This window comes from Salmo salar, chromosome ssa16, assembly GCF_905237065.1.
Source record: "Salmo salar chromosome ssa16, Ssal_v3.1, whole genome shotgun sequence".
NCBI classification, from domain to species: Eukaryota; Metazoa; Chordata; class Actinopteri; order Salmoniformes; family Salmonidae; genus Salmo; species Salmo salar.
This window is the reverse complement of record NC_059457.1, coordinates 87,001,230-87,025,686: the sequence shown is the minus strand read 5'-3', so window position 1 is coordinate 87,025,686 and position 24,457 is coordinate 87,001,230. Positions and strand designations below refer to the sequence as shown.

Genomic DNA, 24,457 nt, shown 5'->3' with positions numbered 1-24,457 from the left:
ACATCTTGAAGCAAGTGGGTACAACAGACTGGGATAGGGAGAGATGGAATATGTCCATAAACACTCCAGCCAGCTGTACACAAGAATAATACAAAAGAGAAGAGATTGACCAACACAAATACACATAGAAAATGTATTGGCAGATCAATGCAGTTATCCAAACATGTTCATCATCAATGACTAAAATAACAAATGTAGTTTTAAAAAGACAACTTAATAAACATATAGTCGTTTCATAGCCTGTGTATCATTAAACAAATAGTAATTAGTAGCAACAAATAATCCAGCCAAATGTATGGTGAAAACTGATGATGTGATGATCTCTATCTGATACATGTTGTGTCTACTAACTCATTCCCACAGAACACTGATCATCACATCATCTCTATCTGATACATGTTGTGTCTACTAACTCATTCCCACAGAAAACTGATCATCACATCATCTCTATCTGATACATGTTGTATCTACTAACTCATTCCCACAGAAAACTGATCATCACACCATCTCTATCTGATACATGTTGTATCTACTAACTCATTCCCACAGAAAACTGATCATCACATCATCTCTATCTGATACATGTTGTGTCTACTAACTCATTCCCACAGAAAACTGATCATCACATCATCTCTATCTGATACATGTTGTGTCTACTAACTCATTCCCACAGAAAACTTTAGATGAAAGCAGTACTACCACAGTCAACCCTCAGACTTTATTGTTTCAATGAGAGACACCGCAGAGGGTATTCAACCCTAAGGGCAAATCCATGGTGATCTCAATATCTCTACAGTCGAAGCTAACAAAACACACTGATCAGTAAAGTAGAGGCTAACTTTGTAGAAAACGTTCCCTTTCCACTGCACAGTGAGAAACAACAGTGTGCTATGCTTTCTTCTTTTGATCAAATGAACTGTTACTACTTCCTTCATGAGATGAGAATTAAGTGATGGAGTGACATTAATCTTAGCTGGTCTGAGAGAACGGATGATGCTTCTCTCCTTTATGTATATGTGGGTGTGTTTTTAAGGTATTCAATCTGGAGAAACTCTTGTCCACAGTGACAGTGGTAAGGCTTCTCTCCTGTGTGTTCTGCGATGAACGTTTACCTCAGCATTTACCACGATCAGAGCAGGAGTGAGGGTTCTCTCCTTTATGTATACATTGGTGGGTTTTTAGGTTGCCCGATATGGAGAAACTCTTCCCACAGTCAGAGCAGGAGAATGGCTTCTCTCCTGTGTGTATACGTTGGTGGGTTTTTAGGTTGCACGATACAGAGAAACTCTTCCCACAGACAGAACAGGAGAATGGCTTCTCGCCTGTGTGTATACGTTGGTGGGTTTTTAAGGTATTCAATCTGGAGAAACTTTTCCCACAGTCACAGTGGTAAGGCTTCTCTCCTGTGTGTGTTCTCCAATGAACATTTACCTCTGCTGATGTTTTGAAGCATTTCCCACAGTCAGAGCAGGAGTAAGGCTTCTCTCCTTTATGGATACGTAGGTGGGTTTTTAAGTTGCCTGACATGGAGAAACTCTTCCCACAGTCAGAGCAGGAGAATGGCTTCTCTCCTTTATGTATACGTTGGTGGGTTTTTAGGTTGCCCGATACGGAGAATCCTTTCCCACAGTCAGAACAGGAGAATGGTTTCTCTCCTGAGTGTATACGTTGGTGGGTTTTTAAGTTGCCCAGTTGAGAGAAACTTTTCCCACAGTCAGAGCAGACGTAAGGTTTCTGTCCTTTATGTATTAGTTGGTGACTTTTTAAGGCATCCAATCGGGAGAAACTCTCTCCACAGTCAGAGCAGGTGTAAGGCTTCTCTCCAGTGTGCACTCTCTGATGAATGGTTAATTTAGCTGATTTAATGAAGCATTTCCCACAGTCAGAGCAGGAGTAAGGCTTCTGTCCTTTATGTATTAATTGGTGATTTTTTAAGGTATCCAATCGGGAGAAACTCTTTCCACAATCAGAGCAGAAATAAGGCTTCTCTCCTGTGTGCACTCTCTGATGAATTGTCAGAGCCCTCGATGTTGTGAAGCTATTCCCACAGTCAGCGCAGAAGTATGGCTTCTCTCCGGTGTGTATACGTTGGTGTGATTTTAAGTGGCCATATTGGGAGAAACTCGATCCACAGTCAGAGCAGGAGTAAGGCTTCTCTCCTGTGTGCACTCTCTGATGAATGGTTAATTTAGATGATCTATTGAAGCATTTCCCACAGTCAGTGCAGGAGTAAGGCTTTTCTCCAGTGTGCTCTCTCTGATGAACTGTCAGAGCTCTTGATGTTGTGAAGCTCTTCTCACAGTCAGTGCAGGAATACAGATTCTCTCTTCTTTGCATTTTTAGGTGTATTTTTAGCTTTGATAGAATTGGGAAAATCTCCTCACAATGTGGGCAGTGGTGAGACCTCTTAGCTCTGTGATCTTCCTGCTGTTGCTCTCTGGATGTAGAGAATGTCTCAACACGGTGTCCTGTGTGAACAACATCAGAAGAACCAGTCAGTTGATGAGATATACATATGACTTCATATACATTGCCTTCAGAAAGTATTCACATCCCTTGACATTTTGTTGTGTTTCAGCCTGAATTTAAAATGGATTAAATTGAGATTGTATCATTGGCCTACACACAATACCACACTCATACAAGGGCATGGATACATGACTAGATATTGGATATTGTTGTACCAACATGAATTCTACTATGACTATCTAGCATCTGAATATGAATACCACATCTGTAGATTCTAAACCACCAGTTGGAGGACAGATCACCTGGAGGACAGATGGAACTAAACCACCAGTTGGAGGACAGATCACCTGGAGGACAGATGGAACTAAACCACCAGTTGGAGGACAGATCACCTGGAGGACAGATGGAACTAAACCACCAGTTGGAGGACAGATCACCTGGAGGACAGATGGAAACTAAACCACCAGTTGGAGGACAGATCACCTGGAGGACAGATGGTACTAAACCACCAGTTGGAGGACAGATCACCTGGAGGACAGATGGAACTAAACCACCAGTTGGAGGACAGATCACCTGGAGGACAGATGGAAACTAAACCACCAGTTGGAGGACAGATCACCTGGAGGACAGATGGAAACTAAACCACCAGTTGGAGGACAGATCACCTGGAGGACAGATGGTACTAAACCACCAGTTGGAGGACAGATCACCTGGAGGACAGATGGAACTAAACCACCAGTTGGAGGACAGATCACCTGGAGGACAGATGGAACTAAACCACCAGTTGGAGGACAGATCACCTGGAGGACAGATGGAAACTAAACCACCAGTTGGAGGACAGATCACCTGGAGGACAGATGGAACTAAACCACCAGTTGGAGGACAGATCACCTGGAGGACAGATGGAACTAAACCACCAGTTGGAGGACAGATCACCTGGAGGACAGATGGAACTAAACCACCAGTTGGAGGACAGATCACCTGGAGGACAGATGGAACTAAACCACCAGTTGGAGGACAGATCACCTGGAGGACAGATGGAACTAAACCACCAGTTGGAGGACAGATCACCTGGAGGACAGATGGAAACTAAACCACCAGTTGGAGGACAGATCACCTGGAGGACAGATGGAACTAAACCACCAGTTGGAGGACAGATCACCTGGAGGACAGATGGAACTAAACCACCAGTTGGAGGACAGATCACCTGGAGGACAGATGGAACTAAACCACCAGTTGGAGGACAGATCACCTGGAGGACAGATGGAACTAAACCACCAGTTGGAGGACAGATCACCTGGAGGACAGATGGAACTAAACCACCAGTTGGAGGACAGATCACCTGGAGGACAGATGGAACTAAACCACCAGTTGGAGGACAGATCACCTGGAGGACAGATGGAACTAAACCACCAGTTGGAGGACAGATCACCTGGAGGACAGATGGAACTAAACCACCAGTTGGAGGACAGATCACCTGGAGGACAGATGGAACTAAACCACCAGTTGGAGGACAGATCACCTGGAGGACAGATGGAACTAAACCACCAGTTGGAGGACAGATCACCTGGAGGACAGATGGAACTAAACCACCAGTTGGAGGACAGATCACCTGGAGGACAGATGGAACTAAACCACCAGTTGGAGGACAGATCACCTGGAGGACAGATGGAACTAAACCACCAGTTGGAGGACAGATCACCTGGAGGACAGATGGAACTAAACCACCAGTTGGAGGACAGATCACCTGGAGGACAGATGGAACTAAACCACCAGTTGGAGGACAGATCACCTGGAGGACAGATGGAACTAAACCACCAGTTGGAGGACAGATCACCTGGAGGACAGATGGAACTAAACCACCAGTTGGAGGACAGATCACCTGGAGGACAGATGGAACTAAACCACCAGTTGGAGGACAGATCACCTGGAGGACAGATGGAACTAAACCACCAGTTGGAGGACAGATCACCTGGAGGACAGATGGAACTAAACCACCAGTTGGAGGACAGATCACCTGGAGGACAGATGGAACTAAACCACCAGTTGGAGGACAGATCACCTGGAGGACAGATGGAAACTAAACCACCAGTTGGAGGACAGATCACCTGGAGGACAGATGGAACTAAACCACCAGTTGGAGGACAGATCACCTGGAGGACAGATGGAACTAAACCACCAGTTGGAGGACAGATCACCTGGAGGACAGATGGAACTAAACCACCAGTTGGAGGACAGATCACCTGGAGGACAGATGGAACTAAACCACCAGTTGGAGGACAGATCACCTGGAGGACAGATGGAACTAAACCACCAGTTGGAGGACAGATCACCTGGAGGACAGATGGAACTAAACCACCAGTTGGAGGACAGATCACCTGGAGGACAGATGGAACTAAACCACCAGTTGGAGGACAGATCACCTGGAGGACAGATGGAACTAAACCACCAGTTGGAGGACAGATCACCTGGAGGACAGATGGAACTAAACCACCAGTTGGAGGACAGATCACCTGGAGGACAGATGGAACTAAACCACCAGTTGGAGGACAGATCACCTGGAGGACAGATGGAACTAAACCACCAGTTGGAGGACAGATCACCTGGAGGACAGATGGAACTAAACCACCAGTTGGAGGACAGATCACCTGGAGGACAGATGGAACTAAACCACCAGTTGGAGGACAGATCACCTGGAGGACAGATGGAACTAAACCACCAGTTGGAGGACAGATCACCTGGAGGACAGATGGAACTAAACCACCAGTTGGAGGACAGATCACCTGGAGGACAGATGGAACTAAACCACCAGTTGGAGGACAGATCACCTGGAGGACAGATGGAACTAAACCACCAGTTGGAGGACAGATCACCTGGAGGACAGATGGAACTAAACCACCAGTTGGAGGACAGATCACCTGGAGGACAGATGGAACTAAACCACCAGTTGGAGGACAGATCACCTGGAGGACAGATGGAACTAAACCACCAGTTGGAGGACAGATCACCTGGAGGACAGATGGAACTAAACCACCAGTTGGAGGACAGATCACCTGGAGGACAGATGGAACTAAACCACCAGTTGGAGGACAGATCACCTGGAGGACAGATGGAACTAAACCACCAGTTGGAGGACAGATCACCTGGAGGACAGATGGAACTAAACCACCAGTTGGAGGACAGATCACCTGGAGGACAGATGGAACTAAACCACCAGTTGGAGGACAGATCACCTGGAGGACAGATGGAACTAAACCACCAGTTGGAGGACAGATCACCTGGAGGACAGATGGAACTAAACCACCAGTTGGAGGACAGATCACCTGGAGGACAGATGGAACTAAACCACCAGTTGGAGGACAGATCACCTGGAGGACAGATGGAACTAAACCACCAGTTGGAGGACAGATCACCTGGAGGACAGATGGAACTAAACCACCAGTTGGAGGACAGATCACCTGGAGGACAGATGGAACTAAACCACCAGTTGGAGGACAGATCACCTGGAGGACAGATGGAACTAAACCACCAGTTGGAGGACAGATCACCTGGAGGACAGATGGAACTAAACCACCAGTTGGAGGACAGATCACCTGGAGGACAGATGGAACTAAACCACCAGTTGGAGGACAGATCACCTGGAGGACAGATGGAACTAAACCACCAGTTGGAGGACAGATCACCTGGAGGACAGATGGAACTAAACCACCAGTTGGAGGACAGATCACCTGGAGGACAGATGGAACTAAACCACCAGTTGGAGGACAGATCACCTGGAGGACAGATGGAACTAAACCACCAGTTGGAGGACAGATCACCTGGAGGACAGATGGAACTAAACCACCAGTTGGAGGACAGATCACCTGGAGGACAGATGGAACTAAACCACCAGTTGGAGGACAGATCACCTGGAGGACAGATGGAACTAAACCACCAGTTGGAGGACAGATCACCTGGAGGACAGATGGAACTAAACCACCAGTTGGAGGACAGATCACCTGGAGGACAGATGGAACTAAACCACCAGTTGGAGGACAGATCACCTGGAGGACAGATGGAACTAAACCACCAGTTGGAGGACAGATCACCTGGAGGACAGATGGAACTAAACCACCAGTTGGAGGACAGATCACCTGGAGGACAGATGGAACTAAACCACCAGTTGGAGGACAGATCACCTGGAGGACAGATGGAACTAAACCACCAGTTGGAGGACAGATCACCTGGAGGACAGATGGAACTAAACCACCAGTTGGAGGACAGATCACCTGGAGGACAGATGGAACTAAACCACCAGTTGGAGGACAGATCACCTGGAGGACAGATGGAACTAAACCACCAGTTGGAGGACAGATCACCTGGAGGACAGATGGAACTAAACCACCAGTTGGAGGACAGATCACCTGGAGGACAGATGGAACTAAACCACCAGTTGGAGGACAGATCACCTGGAGGACAGATGGAACTAAACCACCAGTTGGAGGACAGATCACCTGGAGGACAGATGGAACTAAACCACCAGTTGGAGGACAGATCACCTGGAGGACAGATGGAACTAAACCACCAGTTGGAGGACAGATCACCTGGAGGACAGATGGAACTAAACCACCAGTTGGAGGACAGATCACCTGGAGGACAGATGGAACTAAACCACCAGTTGGAGGACAGATCACCTGGAGGACAGATGGAACTAAACCACCAGTTGGAGGACAGATCACCTGGAGGACAGATGGAACTAAACCACCAGTTGGAGGACAGATCACCTGGAGGACAGATGGAACTAAACCACCAGTTGGAGGACAGATCACCTGGAGGACAGATGGAACTAAACCACCAGTTGGAGGACAGATCACCTGGAGGACAGATGGAACTAAACCACCAGTTGGAGGACAGATCACCTGGAGGACAGATGGAACTAAACCACCAGTTGGAGGACAGATCACCTGGAGGACAGATGGAACTAAACCACCAGTTGGAGGACAGATCACCTGGAGGACAGATGGAACTAAACCACCAGTTGGAGGACAGATCACCTGGAGGACAGATGGAACTAAACCACCAGTTGGAGGACAGATCACCTGGAGGACAGATGGAACTAAACCACCAGTTGGAGGACAGATCACCTGGAGGACAGATGGAACTAAACCACCAGTTGGAGGACAGATCACCTGGAGGACAGATGGAACTAAACCACCAGTTGGAGGACAGATCACCTGGAGGACAGATGGAACTAAACCACCAGTTGGAGGACAGATCACCTGGAGGACAGATGGAACTAAACCACCAGTTGGAGGACAGATCACCTGGAGGACAGATGGAACTAAACCACCAGTTGGAGGACAGATCACCTGGAGGACAGATGGAACTAAACCACCAGTTGGAGGACAGATCACCTGGAGGACAGATGGAAACTAAACCACCAGTTGGAGGACAGATCACCTGGAGGACAGATGGAACTAAACCACCAGTTGGAGGACAGATCACCTGGAGGACAGATGGAACTAAACCACCAGTTGGAGGACAGATCACCTGGAGGACAGATGGAAACTAAACCACCAGTTGGAGGACAGATCACCTGGAGGACAGATGGAACTAAACCACCAGTTGGAGGACAGATCACCTGGAGGACAGATGGAACTAAACCACCAGTTGGAGGACAGATCACCTGGAGGACAGATGGAAACTAAACCACCAGTTGGAGGACAGATCACCTGGAGGACAGATGGAACTAAACCACCAGTTGGAGGACAGATCACCTGGAGGACAGATGGAACTAAACCACCAGTTGGAGGACAGATCACCTGGAGGACAGATGGAACTAAACCACCAGTTGGAGGACAGATCACCTGGAGGACAGATGGAACTAAACCACCAGTTGGAGGACAGATCACCTGGAGGACAGATGGAACTAAACCACCAGTTGGAGGACAGATCACCTGGAGGACAGATGGAACTAAACCACCAGTTGGAGGACAGATCACCTGGAGGACAGATGGAACTAAACCACCAGTTGGAGGACAGATCACCTGGAGGACAGATGGAACTAAACCACCAGTTGGAGGACAGATCACCTGGAGGACAGATGGAACTAAACCACCAGTTGGAGGACAGATCACCTGGAGGACAGATGGAACTAAACCACCAGTTGGAGGACAGATCACCTGGAGGACAGATGGAAACTAAACCACCAGTTGGAGGACAGATCACCTGGAGGACAGATGGAACTAAACCACCAGTTGGAGGACAGATCACCTGGAGGACAGATGGAACTAAACCACCAGTTGGAGGACAGATCACCTGGAGGACAGATGGAACTAAACCACCAGTTGGAGGACAGATCACCTGGAGGACAGATGGAACTAAACCACCAGTTGGAGGACAGATCACCTGGAGGACAGATGGAACTAAACCACCAGTTGGAGGACAGATCACCTGGAGGACAGATGGAACTAAACCACCAGTTGGAGGACAGATCACCTGGAGGACAGATGGAACTAAACCACCAGTTGGAGGACAGATCACCTGGAGGACAGATGGAACTAAACCACCAGTTGGAGGACAGATCACCTGGAGGACAGATGGAACTAAACCACCAGTTGGAGGACAGATCACCTGGAGGACAGATGGAACTAAACCACCAGTTGGAGGACAGATCACCTGGAGGACAGATGGAACTAAACCACCAGTTGGAGGACAGATCACCTGGAGGACAGATGGAACTAAACCACCAGTTGGAGGACAGATCACCTGGAGGACAGATGGAACTAAACCACCAGTTGGAGGACAGATCACCTGGAGGACAGATGGAACTAAACCACCAGTTGGAGGACAGATCACCTGGAGGACAGATGGAACTAAACCACCAGTTGGAGGACAGATCACCTGGAGGACAGATGGAACTAAACCACCAGTTGGAGGACAGATCACCTGGAGGACAGATGGAACTAAACCACCAGTTGGAGGACAGATCACCTGGAGGACAGATGGAACTAAACCACCAGTTGGAGGACAGATCACCTGGAGGACAGATGGAACTAAACCACCAGTTGGAGGACAGATCACCTGGAGGACAGATGGAACTAAACCACCAGTTGGAGGACAGATCACCTGGAGGACAGATGGTACTAAACCACCAGTTGGAGGACAGATCACCTGGAGGACAGAGGGAACTAAACCACCAGTTGGAGGACAGATCACCTGGAGGACAGATGGAACTAAACCACCAGTTGGAGGACAGATCACCTGGAGGACAGATGGAACTAAACCACCAGTTGGAGGACAGATCACCTGGAGGACAGATGGAACTAAACCACCAGTTGGAGGACAGATCACCTGGAGGACAGATGGAACTAAACCACCAGTTGGAGGACAGATCACCTGGAGGACAGATGGTACTAAACCACCAGTTGGAGGACAGATCACCTGGAGGACAGATGGTACTAAACCACCAGTTGGAGGACAGATCACCTGGAGGACAGATGGAACTAAACCACCAGTTGGAGGACAGATCACCTGGAGGACAGATGGAACTAAACCACCAGTTGGAGGACAGATCACCTGGAGGACAGATGGAACTAAACCACCAGTTGGAGGACAGATCACCTGGAGGACAGATGGAACTAAACCACCAGTTGGAGGACAGATCACCTGGAGGACAGAGGGAACTAAACCACCAGTTGGAGGACAGATCACCTGGAGGACAGATGATACTAAACCACCAGTTGGAGGACAGATCACCTGGAGGACAGATGGAACTAAACCACCAGTTGGAGGACAGATCACCTGGAGGACAGAGGGAACTAAACCACCAGTTGGAGGACAGATCACCTGGAGGACAGATGGAACTAAACCACCAGTTGGAGGACAGATCACCTGGAGGACAGATGGAACTAAACCACCAGTTGGAGGACAGATCACCTGGAGGACAGATGGAACTAAACCACCAGTTGGAGGACAGATCACCTGGAGGACAGATGGAACTAAACCACCAGTTGGAGGACAGATCACCTGGAGGACAGATGGAACTAAACCACCAGTTGGCCAGAAAGTGTTATATATGGGAGCCCTGAAAACTATTTTGTCTTTACCCCATAACTTCAGTGGAATACTCCACAACGCCAGCGGAATACCCCATAACGTCAGTGGAATACCCCACAACGCCAGCGGAATACCCCATAACGTCAGTGGAATACCCCACAACGCCAGCGGAATACCCCATAACGTCAGTGGAATACCCCATAACGTTAGTGGAATACCCCACAACGTCAGTGGAATACCCCATAACGTCAGTGGAATACCCCACAACGCCAGCGGAATACCCCATAACGTCAGCGGAATACCCCACAACGTCAGTGGAATACCCCACAACGTCAGTGGAATACCCCACAATGTCAGTGGAATACCCCACAACGTCAGTGGAATACCCCATAACGTCAGTGGAATACCCCATAACGTCAGCGGAATACCCCACAACGTCAGTGGAATACCCCACAACGTCAGTGGAATACCCCACAACGTCAGTGGAATACCCCACAACGTCAGTGGAATACCCCACAACGTCAGTGGAATACCCCACAACGTCAGTGGAATACCCCATAACGTCAGTGGAATACCCCACAACATCAGTGGACACAACGTCAGCGGAATACCCCATAACGTCAGTGGAATACCCCACAACGTCAGCGGAATACCCCATAACGTCAGCGGAATACCCCATAACGTCAGTGGAATACCCCACAACGTCAGTGGAATACCCCATAACGTCAGTGGAATACCCCACAACGTCAGTGGAATACCCCACAACGCCAGTGGAATACCCCACAACGTCAGTGGAATACCCCACAACGCCAGTGGAATACCCCATAAAGTCAGTGGAATACCCCACAACGTCAGTGGAATACCCCACAACGTCAGCAGAATACCCCATAACGTCAGTGGAATACCCCATAACGTCAGCGGGATACCCCACAACGTCAGCAGAATACTCCACAACGCCAGCGGAATACCCCATAACGTCAGCAGAATACCCCATAACGTCAGTGGAATACCCCACAACGCCAGTGGAATACCCCATAAAGTCAGTGGAATACCCCACAACGTCAGTGGAATACCCCACAACGTCAGCAGAATACCCCATAACGTCAGTGGAATACCCCATAACGTCAGTGGAATACCCCACAACGTCAGTGGAATACCCCACAACGTCAGCGGAATACCCCATAACGTCAGCGGAATACCCCATAACGTCAGTGGAATACCCCACAACGTCAGTGGAATACCCCACAACGTCAGTGGAATACCCCACAACGTCAGTGGAATACCCCACAACGTCAGTGGAATACCCCACAACGTCAGTGGACACAACGTCAGTGGAATACCCCACAAAGTCAGTGGAATACCCCATAACGTCAGTGGAATACCCCATAACGTCAGCGGGATACCCCACAACGTCAGCAGAATACTCCACAACGCCAGCGGAATACCCCATAACGTCAGCAGAATACCCCATAACGTCAGTGGAATACCCCACAACGCCAGTGGAATACCCCATAAAGTCAGTGGAATACCCCACAACGTCAGTGGAATACCCCACAACGTCAGCAGAATACCCCATAACGTCAGTGGAATACCCCATAACGTCAGTGGAATACCCCACAACGTCAGTGGAATACCCCACAACGTCAGCGGAATACCCCATAACGTCAGCGGAATACCCCATAACGTCAGTGGAATACCCCACAACGTCAGTGGACACAACGTCAGTGGAATACCCCACAAAGTCAGTGGAATACCCCATAACGTCAGTGGAATACCCCACAACGTCAGCGGGATACCCCACAACGTCAGTGGAATACCCCATAACGTCAGTGGAATACCCCACAACGTCAGCGGAATACCCCATAACGTCAGTGGAATACCCCATAACGTCAGTGGAATACCCCACAACGTCAGTGGAATACCCCATAACGTCAGTGGAATACCCCATAATGTCAGTGGAATACCCCATAACGTCAGTGGAATACCCCATAATGTCAGTGGAATACCCCACAACGTCAGTGGAATACCCCATAATGTCAGTGGAATACCCCATAACGTCAGTGGAATACCCCACAACGTCAGTGGACACAACGTCAGTGGAATACCCCACAAAGTCAGTGGAATACCCCACAAAGTCAGTGGAATACCCCATAACGTCAGTGGAATACCCCATAACGTCAGTGGAATACCCCATAACGTCAGCGGAATACCTCATAATGTTGAGTCAATAACTATTCAACCCCTTTGTTATGGCAAGCTTAACAAGTCACATGGTCTCACTCTGTGTGCAATAATAGTGGTTAAGATGATTTATGAATGACTACCTCATCTCTGTAACCCACAAATACAATTATCTGTAAAGGTCCCTCAGTCAAGTTGTGAATATCAAACACAGATTCAACCATAAAGACCAGGGACATTTTCTAATGCCTGACAAGGAAGGGCACCTATTAGAATATGGGTAAAACATTTTATAAAAGACATTGACTATCCTTTTGACCATGGTGAAGATATTAATTACACTTTGGATGGTGTATCAGTCACTACAAAGATACAGGCGTCCTTCCTAACTCAGTTGCCAGAGAGGAGGGAAACTGCTCAGGGATTTCACCATGAGGCCAATGGTGACTTTAAAACAGTTAGACTGAGGATGGATCAACAACGTAGTTACTCCACAATACTAACATCAATAACAGAGTGAAAAGAAGCAAAGCTGTACAGAAAAAAACATTCCAAAACATGCATCCTGTTTGAATTAAGGCACTAAAGTAAACTGCAAAAAACTTGTCAAAAATAATTAACTTCAAATCAAATTTTATTAGTCACATGCGCGCCGAATACGACAGGTGTAGACCTTACAGTGAAATGCTTACTTACGAGCCCCTAACCAACAATGCAGTTAAAAAAAATACAGATAAGAATAAGAAATAAAAGTAAAAAGTAATTAAAGAGCAGCAGTAAAATAACATGTGCGGGGGAACCGGTTAGTTGAGGTAGTATGTACAAGGTAGAGTTATTAAAATGACTATGCATAGATAACAACAGAGAGTAGCAGTGGTGTAAAATAGGGGGGGCAATGCAAATAGTCTGGGTCGCCATTTGATTAGGTATTCAGGAGTCTTATGGCTTGGGGGTAAAAGCTGTTAAGAAGCCTCTTGGACCTAGACTTGGCGCTCCGGTACTGCTTGCAGTGAGGTAGCAGAGAGAACAGTCTATGACTAGGATTGCTGGAGTCTGACCATTTTTAAGGCCTCCTCTGACACCGCCTGGTATAGAGGTCCTGGATGGCAGGAAGCTTGGCCACAGTGATGTACTGGGCCGTTCGCACTACCCTCTGTAGTGCCTTGCGGTCGGAGGCCGAGCAGTTGCTATACCAGGCAGTGATGCAACCATATTCATATCCTGAATACAAAGCGCTATGTTTGGGGCAAATCCAACACATCAAGAGTCCCACTCTATACATGGTGGTAGCTGCATCATGTTATGGGTATGCTTGTCATCGGCAAGGACTTTAACATTTTTGGGGGGGATAAAAAGAAACGGAATAGAGCTAAGCACCGGCAAAATCCTAGAGGAAAACCTGGTTGTCTGCTTTCCAACAGACACTGGGAAACAAATTCACATTTCAGAAGGGCAATAACCTAAAAAACAAGGCCAAATATACACTGAAGTTGCTTACCAAGACAATATTGAATGTTCCTGAGTGGCCTAGTTACCATTTTGACTTAAATCGGCTTGAAAATCTATGGCAAGACATGAAAACCGCTGTCTAGCAATGATCAACAACCAACTTGACAGATCTTAAATAATTTGTACAACATTGTACCATCCAGGTGTGCAAAGTTCTTAGAGATTTAACCAGAAAGACTCACAGCTGTAATCGCTGCCAAAGGTGTTTCTACAATGTATTGACTTGGGGGTGTGAATACTTATGTAAATGAGATATTTCTGCACTTCAATTTGTATAAATTTGCAAACATTTCTAAATACATTATGTATGTCATTATGGGGTATTGGGTATATTAAATATCAATTTCATCCATTTTGAATTTAGGCTGTAACACAACAAAATGTGGAATAAGTCAAGGGGTATGAATAATTGCCGAAGGCACTGTAAGTATACTGTACAAAGCAAAAGGGGAATACAACTATTCTAAAAGTGGACGACAGCTGATTACAAAAAGGAGTGAAAATGATGAGCCATATCATCCTCCACTCACTGTCACAAGGGTTAGTAACTACACAGACTCATTTCATATCATCCTCCTCTCACTATCACAAGGGTTAGTAACTACACAGACTCATTTCATAGAACTTTAAAACACTGGCAGTTTGTCTACTTCACTTCTTTAGTCTACTCTCTGATCACTCCAGATAACCCAGTGAATAAAACAAATGCTGGCAATACTGGTGTTGGAAAGAACGACACAAGCTTTGTTGTACAGTCTGGTGTTCTTCAGGGATGTGATGTCAGAATTACAGAATTTACAATAGCAACAGACTGGGTCATAACTTAGTTAGATAGAACCTGCTTTCACCATGATTAACAGATTTCCCAATCTTCTCCTCTTCTTCTTCATCTTTAATGTTGACATTCAGCTCCAGTGTTTGACTGCAGTCTTCCAGCTTCACTGATGACATCTCTGGATCCTGCAGTGCAAACTGGGCTCCACTGTAACAATCAGGACCCAGTGACTGTAGATTTAGACTCAGTGTGGAAGGAGAGAGGCAGGCTGGGTTTGTCCTCACTGTTGATGTTACCGGCCTCAGACTTAATTCTAGTCGTCCTGTAGTAATAAAGAGAAACAAGTTACTGTCTTGACAGTTCTGGCACTTTCTTATTCTCTAAAAATCTATTATATTTTTTCTTGTTCAATTATCTCATTTCAATAGATCAGGTAGTTAAGCATTGACAACAAAACATTAATTCCCATTAGACACAAAGTGCACACTTTAAATTACACAACATAAGTGCACTTAACCTCTAGTAGATTTCCTACATTTACATAAATGACTCAAAAACTATTTAGTACAAGGTTGCAGTATGTTTTAGGCAGCACTATGTACTATTTTCCTGAATAACCTTTTCTTCTCTGTATTATTTAAATCAAACACCAAAAGGATTTCCGTTCACACCATAGTAATATTTGTAGACAAAGATAACTGAACGTCTCTGAATATTAGTACACATGTAGAAAACTGATAATCATTACATTCAGCTTCAAAACAGTAGAGCAACCTTGTCTCTCATGCACCCACACTGCCTGATCTGAAGTCCGTTGACGCTACTGAGTTACCGCCACCTGCAGTACTGGAGTAAACATATCGAATGAATATGAATGTATGTTTTTGCGCTATATTCCATATGCCTGTATCGCAAGGTTTTGTTATTTTTCATTTCGATGAGCGTTTATGTCGGCTTGTTGTCATGTTCTATTTTTGGTCTTGTCTCCGTCGCTTCTCTTTGACGTGTGCACCTTCCCATTTACACCAGAGAACTGTATATAATGACGAGATGCACGTCTCCGCCTTAACAATGGGAGTCGGTGTCCCAAAGGCGGGAAGGCAGGGGACAAGCTTAGGTCCAAAGCAAGCCCATAGAAAAGCAAACACACCAAGCCCCTACCGTTCCCGCCAGCAAAGTTGTGAGACCACATCTTCCTATTTTTGTTAATTTAACCTTTATTTTTAGTATGTTTCTACGGCTGGCCATGCTTTCCACCTGGCTACCCCTACCACGGTCAACAGCACTGCACCCCCCACAGCAACTCGCCCAAGCCTTCCCCATTTCTCCTTCTCCCAAATCCAGTCAGCTGATGTTCTGAAAGAGCTGCAAAATCTAGACCCCTACAAATCAGCCGGGCTAGACAATCTGGACCCTCTCTTTCTAAAATTATCTGCCGAAATTGTTGCAACCCCTATTACTAGCCTGTTCAACCTCTCGATAGTGTCGTCTGAGATTCCCAAAGATTGGAAAGCAGCTGCGGTCATCCCCTCTTCAAAGGGGGGACACTCTTGACCCAAACTGCTACAGACCTATATCTATCCTACCCTGCCTCTCTAAAGTCTTCAAAAGCCAAGTCAACACACAAATTACCGACCATTTCGAATCCCACCACACCTTCTCCGCTATGCAATCTGGTTTCAGAGCTGGACTTGGGTGCACCTCAGCCACGCTCAAGGTCCTAAACGATATCATAACCACCATCGATAAGAAACAATACTGTGCAGCCGTATTCATTGACCTGGCCAAAGCTTTCGACTCTGTCAATCACCACATCCTCATCGGCAGACTCAACAGCCTTGGTTTCTCAAATGATTGCCTCGCCTGGTACACCAACTACTTCTCTGATAGAGTTCAGTGTGTCAAATCGGATGGCCTGTTGTCCGGGCCTCTGGCAGTCTCTATGGGGGTGCCACAGGGTTCAATTCTTGGGCCGACTCTTTTCTTTGTATACATCAATGATGTCGCTCTTGCTGTTGGTGAATCTCTGATCCACCTCTACGCAGACAACACCATTCTGTATACTTCTGGCCCTGCTTTGGACACTGTGTTAACAACCCTCCAGACGAGCTTCGATGCCATACAACTCTCCTTCCGTGGCCTCCAACTGCTCTTAAATACAAGTAAAACTAAATACATGCTCTTCAACCGATCGCTGCCTGCACCTGCCCGCCCGTCCAGCATCACCACTCTGGACGGTTCTGACTCAGAATATGTGGACAACTACAAATACCTAGGTGTCTGGTTAGACTGTAAACTCTCCTTCCAGACTCACATCAAACATCTCCAATCCAAAGTTAAATCTAGAATTGGCTTCCTATTTCGCAACACACCCTCGTAAAACTGACCATCCTACTGATCCTCGACTTTGGCGATGTCATTTACAAAATAGCCTCCAATACCCTACTCAATAAATTGGATGCAGTCTATCACAATGCCATCCGTTTTGTCACCAAAGCCCCATATACTACCCACCACTGCGACCTGTACGCTCTCGTTGGCTGGCCCTCGCTTCATACTCGTCGCCAAACCCACTGGCTCCAGGTCATCTACAAGACCCTGCTAGGTAAAGTCCCCCCTTATCTCCGCTCACTGGTCACCGTAGCAGCACCCACCTGTATAACGTGCTCCAGCAGGTATATCTCTCTGGTCACCCCCAAAGCCAATTCCTCCTTCGGCCACCTCTCCTTCCAGTTCTCTGCTGCCAATGACTGGAACGAACTACAAAAATCTCTAAAACTGGAAACACTTATCTCCCTCACTAGCTTCAAGCACCAGCTGTCAGAGCAGCTCACAGATTACTGCACCTGTACATAGCCCATCTATCATTTAGCCCAAACAACTACCCCTTCCCCTACTGTATTTTTTTTATTTTGCTCCTTTGCACCCCATTATTTCTATTTCTACTTTGCACTTTCTTCCACTGCAAATCTACCATTCCAGTGTTTTACTTGCTATATTGTATTTACTTTTCCACCATGGCCTTTTTTGCCTTTACCTCCCTTATCTCACCTCATTTGCTCACTTTGTATATAGACTTATTTTTCTACTATATTATTGACTGTATGTTTGTTTTACTCCATGTGTAACTCTGTGTTGTTGTATGTGTCAAACTGCTTGCTTTATCTTGGCCAGGTCGCAATTGTAAATGATAACTTGTTCTCAACTTGCCTACCTGGTTAAATAAAGGTGAAATAAAAAAAATAAACAAATAAAAAATGTAACTAGGCAAGTCAGTTAAGAACAAATTATTATTTACAATGACGGCCAAACCCGGACGACGCTGGGCCAATTGTGCGCAGCCCCTCTGGCAAGCGGTTTCAAATTGCTATTTGCATTTGTAGTTTGGTCCAAAAGAATCGTTCATATGGATACCAAAACACATTGAGACATTATTTTACTGTAATAGAGAAGTTACTTTTTCTAACAATACCCTTGTTATGTCTCAACTACTCAGATTGAGAGCAGAGCTACACTACTAAAACGAGAGTATCAAACATTGATTCTAGAAAATGAATGCTCAGTTTTTCTCATGCGGCATTGGTACGCTAGCAGTATTTTAGTCAAAGACCATCATACCAGATGTCCAGTCTGTGTTTTATAAATGTGTAATAAGCATAAAAAACACAATTATATAAAGTATTGGCAACCTGTTCTCATTTTGAGAAATAAGGTAGGCCACTTGATTTTAACATCAGAACAAAGTGGACAGGCTAACATGTTTTTCAAAAAGGGTGTGTTTATAACAATTTAACTGTTCTACCTTGTTAGCTTGCAGATTGATCCTTGTTGGCTAAACTTGAAATATAAAGATTAGCTAGCTAATCACTAGCACGTGGGCTTGAGAGATTGACGAGACCTGTGTTAACATTCTATAGCCTAATACCTGCCACAATAAGTTAGTCAATTTGTAACAAAAATCGGCATTTTCATTTACAGACTTGAAAACCAGATCAGTGTTTATTGCAACAACAAAAAAGCAGGTTAACTTAGTGATCTCTTCACGAGCCAATCCCATTAACGGGATTGATTTGACAACACCCAGTGAAATAGCAGCGCGCCAAATTCAAAAACAGAAATACTCATAATAATAATTCATAAATCATACAAGTGTTATACACCGGTTTAAAGATTAACTTCTTGTTAATCGAGCCACAGTGTCAGATTTCAAAAAGGCTTTATGGCGAAAGCAAACCATGCTATTATCTGAGGACAGCACCCCATCAAACATACACATGAAAATCATAATTCAACCCGCCAGGCACAACACAAAAGTCAGAAATAACATATAATTCTTGCCTTACCTTTGAAGATCTTCTTCTGTTGGCACTCCAATATGTCCATTAAACATCACAAATGGTCCTTTTGTTCGATTAATTCTGTCGTTATATCCCCAAAATGTCCATTTATTTGGCGCGTTTGATTCTGAAAATACACCGGTTCCAAATCGTGCAACATGACTACAAAGTATCTAATAGGTTACCTGTAAACTTGATCCAGACATTTCAAACAACTTTCCTAATACAACTTTAGGTATTTTTTCACATAAATAATCAATCAAATTTAAGACGGCATAAACTGTGTTCAATACAGGACGAAAACAAAGTGGAGCGTGCTTTCAGGTCACGCACCTCTAACAAACAGTACATTTCACTCGACCCTCGTTCTGAAATGCCTTACTTCTTCATTTCTCAAAGGAAAAACATCAACCAAGACTGTTGACATCCAGTGGAAGTGATAGGAAATGCAAGCAAGTGCCTTAGAAATCTAGATTCCCATTGAAAACCCATTGAAAAAAGAGTTACCTCAAAAAAAAGAAATTCTGGATGGTTTGTCCTCGGGGTTTCGCCTGACAAATAAGTTCTGTTATACTCACAGAGATCATTCAAACAGTTTTAGAAACTTCAGAGTGTTTTCTATCCAAAGGTGATTTTTCAGTCAAAGTCCTGCAATAAGAGCTAAGACGCTAATATTTGTGTTAACTCTTGGTAATTGTATTCTGTGGGTGTCACCGTTATATGGGTGCACAATCCAACCCGTTTCATAAGTTCATATAAAAATGTCCCCAATGCAATAATGTGGTCTATAACATCCACAGTGGGATTTCAACCGTTTGTTCTGTTTATTTTCAAATTAATGAATTATTGTAATTCATTTTAAGTTAATAAGTAACATTCCAACCATGTTTAGCGTTTCTAGTCCAAATATAGAATGATTCCACTATTTTCTATCCGTTTGTATCACTTTGATTTGGGACTTTTATTTAGAGGTCGAACAGCAAATTCAACTATTGTGGCTAATCGTTATTGTAGCTATCTTCACATAGGTTGGGACAAGGGTTGCATTCAGCAGGAGGACGGAGACGTTGGACACATTCAGATATAAATGTATTATGTAGAACAAACATGCCTCTGATTCTAAGGAATCAAATCAGTTCTATTCAGGGCATTTCTATCTGCAACTTTCCAAAACGTTTTGTACTGAAATCCCCAGGCGAAACGAGTATGGAAAGCCTCACAAATGAAAACGTGTGTGCTTGTAAAATAGTTTTTATCACGTTCTTCACAGAAAAACAAGACAAAACCTTTCCTAAACGTGATCATACCTTGACGGATGTGTTATCTAACACGTTATGACGTTCTTTCGATATTAGTCCGTTTAAACGTGCTATTACATACCTGTAGTAATAACGATTAACGGTCAGCACAGTTCTGGCGTTTTCTTTATTCCGAAGAATGGTGGCAGGCTACCCGGAACTTCCTGTTCCCCCTCTACCGTAGTGTAACAGCGACATTATTGGACTGATGGACTAACTACTGCTGAAGCATGTAGAATATAAAAGTGAGATTGATTAGCTAGACAAATACACTTTGGTTCAAGAAAACTAAAGCGGTGTCTGTTTTAGTGTAAGGTTTTCAACATATTACATATGCATTGTAGATGGTCTCTGTGGAAGGCTAAGAACACGGCCTGTTCACCCTGCTACCATCAGCCGGAGACAGTACGGGTGCATCAAAGCTGGGACAGAGCGAATGAAACGGCTTCTATCTCCAGGCCACAAGACTGTTAAACAGTCATCACTGATTTGATTTAGAGAATATTGGTGACTAGCAAATTGGCTTGTCCCAATGTGTACTGGTGTCGTGACATGTATTGAGTAGATAAATACAAATATATATTATTTTGAATTCCATGAATTAAACAAAAGCATTATATTTACTGTAAAGATAACCCCCCAAAACTACAATGATTCAGTAGATAAATAAAGTTCCAGTACTCTAGCAGGTCTCACAGCTGCTTATGCTGACAAAACATGTTAGAGAATAGGTCAGATTTAGCTTTGTGATGTTCATTTCAACTTCCTGTCTTGTTCAGCTTCAGAAAAACAGCAAATATGTCACTTGAAACTATTTTTTGTAATTCATTATACAGAAGAGAAGAGTTTGATCAGCATAAATTCATATACAAACTTTATTTTTCATTGGCAGATCAATTTAGTTGGCTTGAATGTGGTTTTCCAAACACATTTATTATCAATGACTAGTCAATCTAGTGTTGAAAAGACAATTTAATAAATACATGAATTTGTTTCATAGCTGTTTATCATTAAAGAAATAGTCATTTAGTAGTAAAGAATGATCCCAAACTAGTGATGAAAACTGATCATCACATCATCTCTATCTGATACATGTTGTATCTACTAACTCATTCCCACAGAAAACTGATCATCACATCATCTCTATCTGATACATGTTGTGTCTACTAACTCATTCCCACAGAAAACTGATCATCACATCATCTCTATCTGATACATGTTGTGTCTACTAACTCATTCCCACAGAAAACTGATCATCACATCATCTCTATCTGATACATGTTGTGTCTACTAACTCATTCCCACAGAAAACTGATCATCACATCATCTCTATCTGATACATGTTGTGTCTACTAACTCATTCCCACAGAAAACTGATCATCACATCATCTCTATCTGATACATGTTGTGTCTACTAACTCATTCCCACAGAGAACTGATCATCACATCATCTCTATCTGATACATGTTGTGTCTACCAGCTCATTCCCACAGAAAACTGCAGAGGGAAGCAGTACCACACAGTCCACTGTCAGACTACATTGTTTTAATGTAGTCTGACAGGCAACAATATGGAAAATATATATCAATAACAGTAGGATTTTTTCAAACTGATATGGATACCAAACTCAGGAGGTTGGTGGCACCTTAATTGGGGAGGCCAAGCTGGTGATAATGGTTGGAATGGCATCAAATACAAACACAAGGTTTCCATGGTTTCCAGGTGTTTGATGCCGTTCCATTCGCTCCGTCCTAGCCATTATTATGAGCCATCCTCCTCTCAGCCTCCACTGAGATCATATCTATTTCAATGAATTACAATGCAACTGTCTACACTTCACTTCTATGGCTTTGTGAAGTCCAGAAAACTGATGCTGAATGCTCATTCGGCCAAGTGTGATTGTTCTGGGTGTCTAACATACCTAAACAGTTTGAATACAATAGGAATCAATTCATAGCCCATGGTCCATCAGTTAACTATGCTAAATTGAGAAGGTTTTGAGCCTGCATGTAGGCTGTTCTACTATACATAAAAGTGTTAACAGCAAGTATAAACCAATATCACAGTATGCCTTGCTCATATCTATATCAAACAAAATCAATATCATATCTAATTATCTATATTGGTTCTCACCACAAATTGTGGCCAGAGGGTATTCAACCCTAAGGGCAAATCCAAGGTCATCTCAATATCTTTTCAGTAGAAGTTAAGAAAACACAGCACAACTGACAAGGTGCCAACTGGGCACAAACTGGTTGAATCAACGTTGTTTCAACATCATTTGTCAACGTATTGTGACGTGGAATGTACGTGTAGAATACTGTACATTGAATTTGCAAAAACTGTTGTTTTAAGGTTACAACTACAGGATTATGTCATCATGTTAACCAATTTTCAAAATAGTTAAACCTTGTATAAATAGGTTGAATATATACTGCTCAAAAAAATAAAGGGAACACTTAAACAACACAATGTAACTCCAAGTCAATCACACTTCTGTGAAATCAAACTGTCTACTTAGGAAGCAACACTGATTGACAATACATTTCACATGCTGTTGTGCAAATGGAATAGACAACAGGTGGAAATTATAGGCAATAAGCAAGACACCCCCAATAAAGGAGTGGTTCAGCAGGTGGTGACCACAGACCACTTCTCAGTTCCTATGCTTCCTGGCTGATGTTTTGGTCACTTTTGAATGCTGGTGGTGCTTTCACTCTAGTGGTAGCATGAAACGGAGTCTACAACCCACACAAGTGGCTCAGGTAGTGCAGCTCATCCAGGATGGCACATCAATGCGAGCTGTGGCAAGAAGGTTTGCTGTGTCTGTCAGTGTAGTGTCCAGAGCATGGAGGCGCTACCAGGAGACAGGCCAGTACATCAGGAGACATGGAGGAGGCCGTAGGAGGGCAACAACCCAGCAGCAGGACGGCTACCTCCGCCTTTGTGCAAGGAGGAGCAGGAGGAGCACTGCCAGAGCCCTGCAAAATGACCTCCAGCAGGCCACAAATGTGCATGTGTCTGCTCAAACGGTCAGAAACAGACTCCATGAGGGTGGTATGAGGGCCCGACGTCCACAGGTGGGGGTTGTGCTTACAGCCCAACACCGTGCAGGACGTTTGGCATTTGCCAGAGAACACCAAGATTGGCAAATTCGCCACTGGCGCCCGGTGCTCTTCACAGATGAAAGCAGGTTCACACTGAGCACGTGACAGACATGACAGAGTCTGGAGACGCCGTGGAGAACGTTCTGCTGCCTGCAACATCCTCCAGCATGACCGGTTTGGCGGTGGGTCAGTCATGGTGGGGTGGCATTTCTTTGGGGGCCGCACAGCCCTCCATGTGCTCGCCAGAGGTAGCCTGACTGCCATTAGATACCGAGATGAGATCCTCAGACCCCTTGTGAGACCATATGCTGGTGCGGTTGGCCCTAGGTTCCTCCTAATGCAAGACAATGCTAGACCTCGTGTGGCTGGAGTGTGTCAGCACTTCCTGCAAGAGGAAGGCATTGATGCTATGGACTGGCCCGCCCGTTCCCCAGACCTGAATCCAATTGAGCACATCTGGGACATCATGTCTCGCTCCATCCTCCAACGCCACATTGCACCACAGACTGTCCAGGAGTTGGTGGATGCTTTAGTCCAGGTCTGGGAGGAGATCCCTCAGGAGACCATCCGCCACCTCATCAGGAGCATGCCCAGGTATTGTAGGGAGGTCATACAGGCACGTGGAGGCCACACACACTACTGAGCCTCATTTTGACTTGTTTTAAGGACATTACATCAAAGTTGGATCAGCCTGTAGTGTGGTTTTCCACTTTAATTTTGAGTGTGACTCCAAATCCAGACCTC

At 45.1% G+C, this 24,457-nt stretch overlaps 1 protein-coding gene across 2 annotated transcripts in view; it reads right to left on the bottom strand.

Annotated features, from left to right (window-relative positions):
• The window catches only part of LOC106598090 (zinc finger protein OZF-like), a 139,892-nt gene that overhangs the window by 37,137 nt on the left and 78,298 nt on the right, over positions 1-24,457 (bottom strand). Inside the window, exons 4-5 of one of the 2 annotated variants that reach the window (XM_045696751.1) lie at positions 15,045-15,293; positions 106-2,468 (exon numbers count right to left, since the gene is read on the bottom strand). In XM_045696751.1, the coding sequence (XP_045552707.1) occupies positions 1,114-2,468; positions 15,045-15,293 (1,604 nt within the window). In that variant the 3' untranslated portion in view covers positions 106-1,113. Of the gene's footprint in view, positions 1-105; positions 2,469-15,044; positions 15,294-24,457 lie in introns of those variants that run through there. The other variant, XM_045696755.1, reaches the window with a different exon arrangement.